The sequence below is a fragment of the Rhinatrema bivittatum genome, chromosome 6 (assembly GCF_901001135.1).
Source record: "Rhinatrema bivittatum chromosome 6, aRhiBiv1.1, whole genome shotgun sequence".
NCBI classification, from domain to species: Eukaryota; Metazoa; Chordata; class Amphibia; order Gymnophiona; family Rhinatrematidae; genus Rhinatrema; species Rhinatrema bivittatum.
Genome location: NC_042620.1, coordinates 352,939,517 through 352,952,391, shown reverse-complemented (window position 1 = coordinate 352,952,391; position 12,875 = coordinate 352,939,517). Strand labels below are relative to the sequence as shown.

The following is a 12,875-nucleotide window of genomic DNA, read 5'->3' as shown; positions in this document are numbered from 1 at the left end:
TTTCATCAAAGTAGCAGATGGGAGGAATGTAAGAGCTGAAATCCTGTCCCGTCACCTGCCTGGCTCTATCCAACCTTCCTGAGCTTTGTGCTTTCAAAAATGCACTTTTAAGGGGTCCTTTTCAAAGTGATACACATGCATAAGACTGGATTTTGTGAATGTAAATGGCTGTGCTAAGGTAGTCCGGGGCTGAGAGCCTGCAAACGTGTGTAACGTGGTTGTGCTCATAGGGGCGGATTTTAAAAGGCCTGCACGCCTATTTTGCATAGGCCGCCGGTGTGCGTAAAGCCCCGGGACACGCGTAAGTCCCGGGGCTTTGGAAAAGGGGCGGGGAGGGGGAGTCTCGGGGGCGTTCCCGAAACGACGTGGTGTTTCGGGGGCGTGCCGCAGTGTTTCGGGGGCGGGCCCGGGGGCATGGTCGAGGCCTCCGGACCAGCCCCCAGGACCGGAACACAGAGCGGGGCAGCCGGCCGGTGCGCGCAAAGTTACGCCTGCTTTCAGCAAGGTCATGGAGGAGGGAGAGAGAAAGAGAGAGAGGGGGCAAAGGCGAAAAAAGGGAAGTTAATTATAGCTATGCGCCATGCTCTGAATGAGTCTGGAGCAAGTTACCTGCAGAAGTTATCTGGGTAACTTCAGACCTGCGTTTAACCTGCCCCAGGTGCCTCCCCTCCCCCACACCATGCTGCCTCTTCTTACCCCAGGTAAATTCCGTGCAGTCAGTGATTTGACCGGGGAGGGGGGGGGGGAGGGGGAATGTGAAACCTCGGGGTTTGTTCTGCTAACTTTAACAGCCAGCCGGACATAGCCTTTGAACATTGACCTGTGAATGGACTGCATGTCATTTAAGCCACAGAAAGCAGCCTGCCCCTGCTGCCGAGCTCTGACCTGCAGCCACACCCTGTCGCTTCTTGGAGTTTTATTTTTACCAATTGGACGTTGCAGCGCAGCAAGGTCATGGAGGAAGGAGAGAGAAAGAGAGAGAGGGGGCAAAGGCGAAAAAAGGGAAGTTAATTATAACTATGCGCCATGCTGTCATGGAATTTCAGCCTCCCTTCAAACGTATTTAAGGGGATTACATATGGAAGGGCTGCAGGTGTGCGTCCCCTGCACTGTATACCTGAATATCACATTTCTGGATTGCCATAGATTGGGTTAATACTTTAGGGTCCCAATCAACAACAAAAGCCTAAGCAACTGTAAAAATAAACCCAAGAAATGTAGTTCAATAACCATGCAGGACCGCAGCCCAAAGCTACAGTGTGTAAGAAAACCTTCAGCCCAAAGCATTGTTACAGACCGTTCCTCAGTCTCATGTGAATAATTACCTGAACCTCACAGGAGACAGAGACCGGAATCCCCTGCCCTGGCCGGTAACCTATAATCTATAAAAACAAAATGCTTTAATTCTTCTGACAAACATCACCGGCTCTTCCGTTTTACATTCCTCTGCACGTGCCACTCCTCAGTCAATACTTGTACTCGGATTTTCCTTATATGCACAAAAAGCTGAAGAGCAGGAAATTATAACATAAAATCACAATACACATAATTCATTAAACAAACGTTGTTCGCCGGGCCAGGACCCATGGCTCAGGCACCGGAGGCTCGGGTTAGGGGGGCTGGCAGGGGTCAGGCACGCTGCAGGCGCCACTCTTGATCCAGTGACTCCTGCTGGGCTTTAAAGAACCCATCCTCGACCCAGCCTTGCCAAGAAGGGATCTGCATGTCACGTAAGCAGACTGCCCGGGAGGGTGACGTGTCTAAGAGTCTCCAACTCGTGGTTTTACAAATGGTTGGAAGGTGCCTAGAAGATCAGACTGTGGGTTCAAGGACTTTATTCCTTGCAGCACCGCGATTCTCAGTACACTAAAGTGAAAACTCCTTTTCACAGCCTTCACTCATAAATAATTCTGCCCCATTGTTAGGGTGCTAATAGTATCCATGACAAATTATTAACTTAACTAACACTGAAAACATTTGTGCAGACCGTGTACGTGTTAAGGCAATTTTTTAACATGCGGACATATAACAGAAATGTAGCGTATAGAAGAATTTAATCATAGCAATAAGAAGCTAATCAGAGCACGCACAATCCAGCAGGCAGCAAAACTGCTGAAACAGAAAATACTGCATATTCCATAGCAACATTAAAGACAACGCCGTTGAAAATAATATTTTATGGGGCCTGCCCAACGGCTGAGTGGCAAACGCTGTGCACTGCCATGTGCAAGACTTGGCTTCTGTTCCCTGGGCCAGGTGAGCATGGAGATGTTGCAGGGGCAATGTTCACGGCGCCCTCCAGGGGACGGAGGCCTAGCCATCACTCAACAGTGACACCTGGTGGCCAATCCTAGGGTCCACATCAGCCAGAATCTGGAGGGAGCTGCAGGCTGTGGTGTCTGGCTACAGAATGCCACTGTAATGGCTGGGCTGGGCTAGGCGGGAGGGAGGATAGAGTTGCCAACGAATGAGAATTTATTTTACTGCAATATTTTTTACTGACGTGATAACTTTTTTTTTTTTATGGACAAGCGTTTTACCTGTCGCCTTGCTATGCTGAGATTCCTCCTTATACCGTTGGGTTCCCTTTGCCTCCACCGGGAGCATCCAGGGCTATGTTTCAGGCATAGGACCGCTTGCAACAAGTTTTTCCTGGCCACTGGTTGATATGGCTCTGCTCGCAGGCCAGGCCGGGACCAACTTGACTAGCAATCATAAAGTCTCCGAGGCTCTTACCCTATATCCCAGCCGGTGAGCACTGCTGCAGAGGACCATGGCGCAGCGCCTGCTCACAGTCCAGATGCAGCCTGCACACAAGGCATGAGAGGTCAAACCCGGAGCACCGGAACCACTTAGGATGAAGGCCCCAGCTGCTGAGTGCTGCACAGGATCCATCACCCGTGATATTTCTTTACTCGTGAAAATATTTTTACAGACCTTACTGCTATATTATTTATATTTTTTTTGCTCCATTTGTATTGTCAGTAAATTAACTTACAGTTGGCAACCCTGGAGAGGAATAATAAATAATAGGGAGACCCCCCCTCCCCCAGGTAGTTACAAATCAAAGTTCATGGCAGCATAGCTCAGTTCCAACTGAGCTGGAAACCCACGGGAGACGGAGAAAACTGCTGGGACCAGTAAAGAACAAAATAATCATTTCTCCTTGGTATAAGTAAAGGGCTTTGCATAAACTGAATGTCTCTGTACCCGGTTCATCTTTAGAAAGAGGCAGGGCTTGCCCTCAGAATAGCCAAAGGTTGGATCCTCAATCCCAGAGCAGTTTTCCAGGAACGAGCGCTTGAACTGGCAAGCCTTCTTCTCGTCCATCACCGCTCCTTCCTGCAGGAAGTATCTCCCCGGGGTGCACTCCACGTTCTTCGCCGCCTGCAGGCTGTCGTTGTACGCTGAAGCCAAACAAAACAGGGGGGGGGGGGTCAGCATTTGCGGTAAGAGCAGAGAAACGCAGAAGATGGCAGCGGATAGAGACGGTGAGGCCCGTCCGGCCTGCCCAGTCTGCCTCCCGCTAGAATGCCATGCACTACAGTTGCATCAATGCATTTTCTACACGGCCAAGGAGCCTCTTGCTCTATTCCCAGGCCTTCGTGAATTCACTGAACCTCAGCCGCCTCCCCCGGGAGGCTGGAAACCCACGGGAGACGCCCCCACCCTCTTCCCTAAAGAAATATTTTCTGATGTTGCTCTACCCCTTAGAGCAGTGGTTCTCAACCTTTCTAATGCTGTGACCCCACAATACAGTTCCTCATGTTGCGGTGACCCCAAACCAAAAAATAATTTTGGTGGCTACTTCAAAACTGTAATTTTGCTACAGTTATGATTCGGAATGTAAATACCTGATATGCATTATGTATTCTCATTGCTACAAATCAAACATAATTATACATTGGGGAACAGTGTGAACTACATCTTATAGTGGTCTCTTATAGTATAAGACCGATGTAGTTCACATTTTTAAATGTATGGTGCTTTGTGTAAGTGTAAGCTGCTTTGTGTACTGTGTAATGATTACACACAAAGCACCTTACACTTACACAGTATTGTGTGTATGGTGTGTGTACTGTTTTTACATTATTAACTTTTTTTACACCAGTAGGCTGTCTCGCAGGCTCTCTTGGCTCTCCGCCTCTTGCCTCTCTGCCTCCTAGGCTTCTGTCCTCCGGCGCTTGCTGCGTCCGCCCACTGATGACGTCAGCAAGCGCCGGACACATGTAATGCGCTGCTATGGACTGTGGAGCGTTCCCCCCGCTTCCCCCGCCCCTTAAGCCCCGGAAGGATGATGCAATCACGTCTGCGCATGCGCGCAGGCATTCAGTTTGGAACGCGCATCCATAACGGCGTGCGTTCCAGCTGAATAGCGCTGCTGCAGACGGTAGCGCGACTTCTCAGCGGCTAAAGCCATCGGGAAATATGTATTTTCCGATGGCTTTAGGCGACCCCGGTGTTTTGGTCGTTCGACCCCCGCCGGGGTCACGACCCACAGGTTGAGAACCGCTGCCTTAGAGTCTCGTGCCATGACCTCTTGTTTCAGAATTCCTTGCCGCTGGAAAAAGGTTTGGTTTTAGCGCATGATTTATACCTTCAGAGGGACTGTATTTGTCTCTGTTTGTCCCTCCGTCTCACCTCTCCTCTAGAAATTAATCAATTGGCTCTAATTATAAAACCAGAACATGCAGCCCTGGTTATCTGTTTGTACCAGGAATAATTCAACATGGCTTAGACAGCAGCTAAGAAGCTCAGACCCAGACGGAGATCCCGCTTAAACCAAAACACCTTTGGAATTATTATGCATTCTTGTAGTGGGAGGCCAATGCTATTTATAAAGGATTTCCTATCCTTTCCGGGAGTAAGTATTAAAGATGTGAAAAGGAGCGGGTTGTTTTTTTTTTTTTTTTTTTTTTTAATGACTAGGCAGGCATGGTCCCTTTCAATGAGTTCCTGTCACCAGAAACGAGACCTGAGAGTTCCCCTATGTAAGAGGAGCTGCTTTTCCGATTCCATTACTAAGGAGGTATCCTCTCAGGAATGACCTCAACATCTCCTCTTCACATCCCAACCAGAACGTTTCTCTGCTTTATATGTCCCTTCCTTAAGGATTTGTTTGTCTTGTTTTTCATATCTCACCATAAAGGAGTTATCTAGCTTTCACCAATCCGAGATGGCTTTCCTTTCTCACTGAGGCGGGTCCCCTTGCTATATCCCGTTGGACAGGTGCTATCTACCCTTTAGAGCAGGGGTGGATTGGACTTTCAGAGACATGGGCATCCCCCAGTGGGACAGTCATGTTGAAGCGGACCCAGCCTTTTAAAAACGCAGGCTCACTGCCAGGACAGAGGAAAAGGTATAGGAGCAGCATTTCCCTGGGGGCAGGGGGGTTCTGGGTTGATACCTGCCTGCAATCCATCCCTGCTCTAGACATCCCATCCTAAGAAAGGTGCAGTATCTCAGCTTCAAAGACTGCATTACTAACCAGGTACCTTCCCATCACACTTCCTCTCTCTGAAGGTTCACATCACGTTTGCCAGGATTCTTCTCTTTAAAACATTAGAATTATTTACCTTCAAGAAAGTCATGCATGCTTTCCACATGCGATGACCACGTGCTAGTTTCTGAAGCATTGAAGGCGAACTGAAATCCATTTGTATACGGTCTGATCATCACTCCTGCCATATAAAACAGACATCTTGTAAAAATCACTCCAATCTCAGACCTTTAACAACTTTTGGATATGCTTAGCAATCAAAATATTAAAGATAAAGTCTCACAAACTACCAAGTATAAACAATAAAACCCTCACCCGCCATTTGAAATCTTTTAGATATTTGAAGAATTTTCCAATGCCTCATTTGATAAATAAATAAATAAATACATACATACATTTAAATAACAAACGAAATGGGGCATGAAGGCAGTCACCTTAGCTTGCAAGAGCTCCAAGTCTCATGATGCAATTCAGGTAACAATGTCATTCTGCACATAACTGGAATAGGCAGACAGAAAGAGAAAGAGAGAGAGATCCCCAACCTTTGTGCCACTCCAGGAGACAAATCTTTCCAGTGCTGGTCCACAGCACTGCCCAAGACCTGAGCCACACCAGGCGCACAAAGACCAAAGTCAACACTTCATGAAACGTGAGTGCCCTTAATGCAAAGTATCTTCACTGTAGACACTTTAGGGTTTAGCAGGCTGATAGAATGTGTCTAAGGCATTCTGACAAAAGGGAAATAGATGTCACCATTTTCAGAGGACAAGGATTCTGAATTTATGGTTATAAAGTTATGTAACTTCAAAAGAAAACTGGCCAAGTTCTTGGCGGAAAAAGAGATTGGCGGATAGGAGGATGTAATTAAACTCGAGGGGTTAGTGCTGACCCAGGGACTGAAGCAGACTGCCGTGCTTGAGATCAGGAAGGCATGTTTTACCTCAGAAACAGCAACACTTCTTCTGAATTACCACCTAATGAGCGTTTGATTAAAAAGTTGGACTGAATGGAGTTTTGGTCTTCCTTTAACCTATGTAAATCTGAGAGCTCACATTTCCACACGGTGCCTTGACAGTCAGGCATACAGCTGTGATTACAGCTCTGCGTACATGCACACATTCACAGAGAGAAAGGCGAGAGCGCTGCCAGGCCTCTGGCACTGCACTGCGCTGCTGGAGGCATTCTCAACCCAGCCCTGGCCGCAGAAGAGAACAGCTTGAGCTGTTGATTACTGCCGCCCTTGGGGGGGGGGGGGGGAAATGTTGAGGGTGGGTGGGGGCAGGAGGAGGAGGGAGCTTCCTGGTACCACTCGACAGCAGAAGTGGGACCCCCAGCCACGCAGTCCGAACTTCCGCTGCCAACAAACCAGTGCTTTTCATCTGGAAACCCCAAGCACACTATGGTCAGACATTTCTTTTCCCCCCATGCCTTCTCATGAAAACGTGAAAACATGTTGCTCCGAATTGTATTTTTTCTATTCCATGCTCACTGTAATTCTTTAAAGCAACATGTTCGGTGTAGCCCAAGTGATTTGCACCACAGGGAGCACTCGTTCTCCTAAAAGAAACTGCCCGTGTACTGCTGGGCCACACAGATCAGGAATGGATTCCTCTGACATACTCCCAGGCCCCCAGGATCCCTTGGGTCTTGTGTAGCTGCAGAGTGGCTGAGGAACGGCTGCTCCCTGCTGAAATTTGAGACCCCCCCACTGCTCTCACCATGTGTCCCGTTTCGGTTTTTGTTCACTGGTCCGTGGAGCAGGGCCCTGGGTGCCCCCAGGGATATTAGATACTCAAATTCAACTCAAGGAAGCTGTCACTACCCCTCAACTTTTCTCCTCCAATTTCTAATTTAGTGCAATGGTCCTATTATTTTCTGCGACTTGTTTGTCGTTTGAGACCGTTTTTAGACATGTCACCTACGCCATCTTGATGACAGCAATGCCCTATATCATGGCCTTTCTCTAAATTTGGTTGCAAGACTCCAAATAGTACAAAACACTGCTGCTAAGCTCATTTTTGGGAAAAAGAAATATGGCCATGTGATGCCCTCCCCTCCATTACACTCTTTCTACTGGTTACCTGTCCTACTGGATCCAATTTAAAATCAGCTGCCTTACATTTCAGGCTGTACACTGGGGTACCCCTCCCTATCTTGCTATCCTTCCAATCCCCTATCAACCTGGCTGCTCTCTTCGTTCTTCCCACCGTATCCCAAAGAAAGTAGACGACAGGAAAGCCGAGAGATTGGCTTCTCTTATCTAGCCGCCAGCTTGAGGAACGCTCCCGCTCTCAGTCTACGCTGGGAGAAAGACGTTTGTAAGTTGACAGAAGGCCTCATGACCTGGCTCTTTCCTCAAGTTTAGGTTACTTGAGAGTCCTGCAGTAGTTCACTGCTTCACTGTTATGCAATGCTCTATGATTTTGTAGGATCTTTTTATCATTATTTGCGTACTAGTAGTAAAAGCCCGTCCAAGGATGCGGAAACACTGCAAAGTGTAGGAAGTGTGTAACTGAGACATAGGGCAGTAGAGCGCGCAACCTGAGCTCAGGTATACTATGTGGTAGTAGAGAGTGCACTGAGGGGCGGAGCTCAATTTCCATATGAGGTAGGAGAGAGTGGACTGGACAATACAGAGGGCGAGGGGCGGGGCTGGGGAGTGCAGGCAGAGAGAGGGGCAGAGCTCAATTTGCATACTGGTGATAAAGGTGTGGGGCAGCTTTCCTCTTTATTATAATCAGATGCTTAAGGCTTATGTACTCTCTTGTATTTACTGAGTCTAAGGATGCTTTTATTATTTGCCTTATGCTTTATGTATTTTTATTGTATATAGTTATGTGAGTTTCACTGTACATTGCTTTGATGGAAGAAAGGCTGATCAATCAAATGTAATAATAAACTAAAAAAACCAGGGCCAGCAGAAGGGGCGAGCAGGCTGGGCGTCAGCATGCCATGACGCTGCTGTTTCTATAGCGGCGAAAGTTAGCTCCCGCGCAGCTGTAACATCGGAGGATGTACACCCCCCCCACCTGCGTCCAGTGGCCTAGGATGCAGGTAGCCTAGCAATAGTCCTGTGCCACACACCCTCCTCACAGAATTAAAAAAAAAAAAAAAAGGAAGAGAACAGTAAACAGGTCGGAAACGGCCTTCAGTGCTTTCTGAGGCCAGGAGTGCTGATTCACCAAGGACAGCGAGCTGATGAGCCTGCCTCACTGTCCTTGCAAGACTGCAAGACTTTGAGAACAACGAGGGAGTCTGGGCTCTAACACAGCCACTGAGAGCTTCACGGTGCTGGAAGGCATCAGCTGTCCCGGTGACGGCGGTGATAGCAAGCATGGGAGCAAGGTGATGGGTGGGGGGATTGTCCACTTACTGAAGGCTAGCTGGCTAGGAGACAGGGAGCTAGCTGGATGGCCAGAGTATGGAGGGGTGGCTGGCTGTGGGTGGGGAGGGATGATGTCGCTGCTGAGTTTAATTACCTTGGGGGTGGGGCCCTCAACATGTTGGCAGTGTTCTCTCCGACAGGACGCTGCCACTCCCGCCTGCCTATGGGCCCGAGGAGTTATTGGTGGAGGGAGCAGGGCCCTGTGGATCTCCTGGCTTTGCTTTTCCTTTCCATTGGGAGAGGTTGTTGTTCTCCCAAGCGGTTGGAGGAAGGATTCCTGGAGAGGTCCATCTGCCTGGAGAAATCTGGGAAGCATTTTTACCCAGGTCTTGGGGGCAGGACAGCTTACCTGGAAGAATGAAGACACCAACCAGGGATCTGGCCATACTTTCAAAGTGGGAGAGGAGGATTGATACATAATTATGATCTGGAATGGTGGTGAATTCGAAAAATGAACTTTAACGTAACGCATATGATTGTTGACCTTGAATAAGAACCCTAATAACGTAAAGCGTTGTGATCTACATTTGGAGCGCGGGTATATGAAACGCCTTAAGAAAGAAATAGACTTCTGAGTTCCAAAAAGGGGTTTGAAGGGAGGACGTGGAGCAGGAGGAGGGCCCAGTTTTCCTGCTAAGTAACCCTGCTTTATAGTATACTGCAAGATGTTATTTTTGCTTTGGTAAAAAGTTATTTTTGTTTTGGAACACCGCCCATTGTATGTGGAGTGTTTACTGAGAAACTGTCGGTGTGATTCCCTTGGGCCTTGCAGCATTTTGCTGCCTTCCATGGGAGAATCCTGATCTGGAGTTGCAGGCAGTTTTTCCCTTCTCTTCAGCCTGTGACAGGGAGAACTCTAAGGTAAGGGGATTACAGTGGTCTGTCTAAGCGAATCACAATCCCTGTGAGAGCTTCTGCTTTAAAAGGTTCCACCGATCGCAAAATGCATTCATATTTAGAAAGAAAAAAATATAGTTTATACATTCAGACTTCATGATCGTCTGCTTATGTATCCAGAGGAATGCAATCAGGATCTGGAGCAGGAAATGGAATCGGTCTCTATCCTTATTACTAATTGTATCTATGTTTAATTTCTTACAGGCCGATACAGTACAGTGCGCTCCAACAGAGCGCACTGTTAACCTTTCATTGGATGCGTGTTTTCCCTTACCCCTTATTCAGTAAGGGGCGGAAAACGTGCGTCCAACCCGCCGAACCTAATAGCGCCCTCAACATGCAAATGCAGGTTGATGGCCCTATTAGGTATGCCCGCGCGACTCAATAAGTAAAATGCGCAGCCAAGCCGCACATTTTACTTTCAGAAATTAGCGCCTATCCAAAGGTAGGCGCTAATTTCTTCGGGCACCGGGAAAGTGCACAGAAAAGCAGTAAAAACTGCTTTTCTGTGCACCTTCCAACTTAATATCATGGCGATATTAAGTCGGCCGGCGCCTGTTGGGTCGAAACCTGGACGCTCAATTTTGCCGGTGTCCGGTTTCCGAGCCTGTAGCTGTCAGCGGGCTCGAGAACCGATGCCGGCAAAATTGAGCGTCGGCTGTCAAACCTGCTGACAGCTGCCGCTCCGGGCCAAAAGGAGGCGCTAGGGATGCGCTAGTGTCCCTAGCGCCTCCTTTTGCCCGTTTCTACCGCCGGACCTAATTTAAATACTGCATCGCGCGCACAGGTGAATGGCCTGTGCGCTCGCCGGAGAGTGGGCGTTTGCCCGCTCTCCCGCGGACTTTACTGAATCGGCCTGTTAGTGACTTTCCTAGCAGCACTACGTACGATATTATCACTCTGCAAAAGCTATAGCAGCTAACGTAGCAGACAGAAGAGCACAGTGGCTTAGAAACCAGTCTGCTGATTTTTCATTAAAACTACATGTAATCGGCATTCCATTGGAAGGGAAACATTTACCCAGGCCACTACTGAAAAATAAGGTTCAGGTGACTCTCCAGAATAAACCTAGAGAAAGCATTCATAAACACAGATTTTCTCAGAGTGAGTTCAGCTTTTTCACCATACAGAAGTCAATTCTCTGCAGGAAAATCTTCTCCAGCAGACTTCAAAGGCAAGCATGTCTCTTAACACCAGGACCACCAGAGAACAGGAGCAGTCACGCCCATAAAATTATCTAAATCTGAAATAATTTCCCCAATAACACAGTTAGGAATAAGATTACTGAAATTTCAAAATGTCTGGGAAAAATTAGTTTCAGATGCACAGGTTCTAGATAATATTGTGAAAAAGAAAATGGGTAGAATTTTTCTTCCAGTGTAAACCTCCAGACACCCCAAAAGCCTTGGTAATCTTAGAAGCAGGGCAACATCTTTTGCAAATCTAAGCAATTCTACCAGTTCCCCAGTAGGAAATGTTCCTGGAGACACACTCAGACTTTTTGTTTATATATTTATAAATGATCTGGAAAAGGGTACGAAGAATGAGGTGATCAGATTTGCGAATGACACAAAATTATGCAGAGTAGTTAAATCTCAAGCGGACTGTGATAAATTGCAGGAAGACCTTGCAAGACTGGACGATTGCGCTTCCAAATGGCAGATGAAATTTAACATGGACAACAGCAAAGTGATGCATATAGGGAAAAATAACCCGTGCTATAGTTACACAATGTTAGGTTCCATATTAGGTGCTACAACCCAAGAAAGAGATCTAGGTGTCATATTGGATAACACATTGAAATCGTCAACCCAGTGTGCTGTGGCAGTCAAAAAAGCAAACAATGTTCGGAATTATTAGGAAGAGAATGGAAAATAAAATGGAGGATGTCATAATGCCTCTGTATCGCTCCATGGTGAGACCGCATCTTGAATACTGTGTGCAATTCTGGTCACTGCATCTCAAACAAGATATAGTTGCACTAGAGAAAGTGCAGAGAAGGGCAACCAAAATGATAAGAGGCATGGAACAGCTTCCTTATGAGGTAAGGCTAAGGAAGTTAGGGCTGTTCAATTTGGAGAAGAGACAACTGAGGTGGGATATGAAAGAAGTCTACAAAATCATGAAAGGACTTGAAAAAGTTAATGTAAATCAGTTATTTACTCTCTCAGATAATAGAAGGACCAGGGGCAGTCCATGAAGTTAGCAAGTAGCTCATTTAAAACAAATCGAAGAAAATTCTTTTTCACTCAGCGCATAGTTAAGCTCTGGAATCCATTGCCAGGAAATGTGATTACAGCAGTTAGTGTAACTGGATTTTAAAAAGGTTTGGAAAAGTTCCAGAGGAAAAATCCATAAACTGCTATTTATTAATAAGCAATAGAAGCTTGAGATTTATTTAGTGTTTGGGTTCTTGCCAGGTACTTGTGACTTGGATTGGCCACTCTTGGAAACAGGATACTGGGCTTGATGGACCCTTGGTCTAACCCAGTATGGCAATTCTTATGTTCTTATGTTCTTTCATTGTCCCAAAGAAATCCGGAGGTTGCTGTCCAGTTATAGACCTAAAGAGGGTCATGATGAAAAGCTGCCCTGCTGAGCCCAGCTTGAAGTGCACACAGACTTCCACAGCAGAGCTAATCTTAGCCATGCTAAAAAGAGATGCTCCTGGCCGGGGGTTAGTCAGGAGAGGAAAACAGCTGTCAATATTGGATTTTCAAAAGTGTGCAGGCTATTTTAACCCCCACTTGCCCTCAATGCCTGCACAAATAGAATTATGTGGGTGCTTTTTACCAGGCCTAATTCAGTCTAGTTTCACATTGAAAATCCGCTACAAAGCACATGTGAAAAAGTACCCATCTACGTTGCAATTACATGGGCTACACCCCACCACATTATCCAGGTCAGATCATTACCTACTAACACTGACACTGAACCGCTCACAGAATCACCATGGACAACGTCTACCTGTGAAACCAACCTGCAGCGTCAAGAACATAGCACCAGGACTACTTCAAGAAAGCCTCCATCTCACCATAACCCAAGGTGGATAACATGGTACAACAGTGCAACTCTGAAGTATCAGGGGCCCTA

General features: G+C 47.1%; 1 protein-coding gene across 5 annotated transcripts in view; it reads right to left on the bottom strand.

Annotated features, from left to right (window-relative positions):
* The window catches only part of ATP1B4 (ATPase Na+/K+ transporting family member beta 4), a 92,987-nt gene that overhangs the window by 13,920 nt on the left and 66,192 nt on the right, over window positions 1-12,875 (bottom strand). For all 5 annotated transcript variants that reach the window (XR_003857592.1, XM_029607841.1, XM_029607843.1 and 2 more), the window contains 3 exons: window positions 5,577-5,681; window positions 3,211-3,407; window positions 1,326-1,382 (listed from right to left, as the gene is read on the bottom strand). Coding sequence is in view for 4 of the 5 variants with exons in the window: in XM_029607841.1 (XP_029463701.1) it covers window positions 1,326-1,382; window positions 3,211-3,407; window positions 5,577-5,681 (359 nt within the window). In the remaining variant the exon portion in view is untranslated. The remainder of the gene's footprint in view (window positions 1-1,325; window positions 1,383-3,210; window positions 3,408-5,576; window positions 5,682-12,875) is intronic.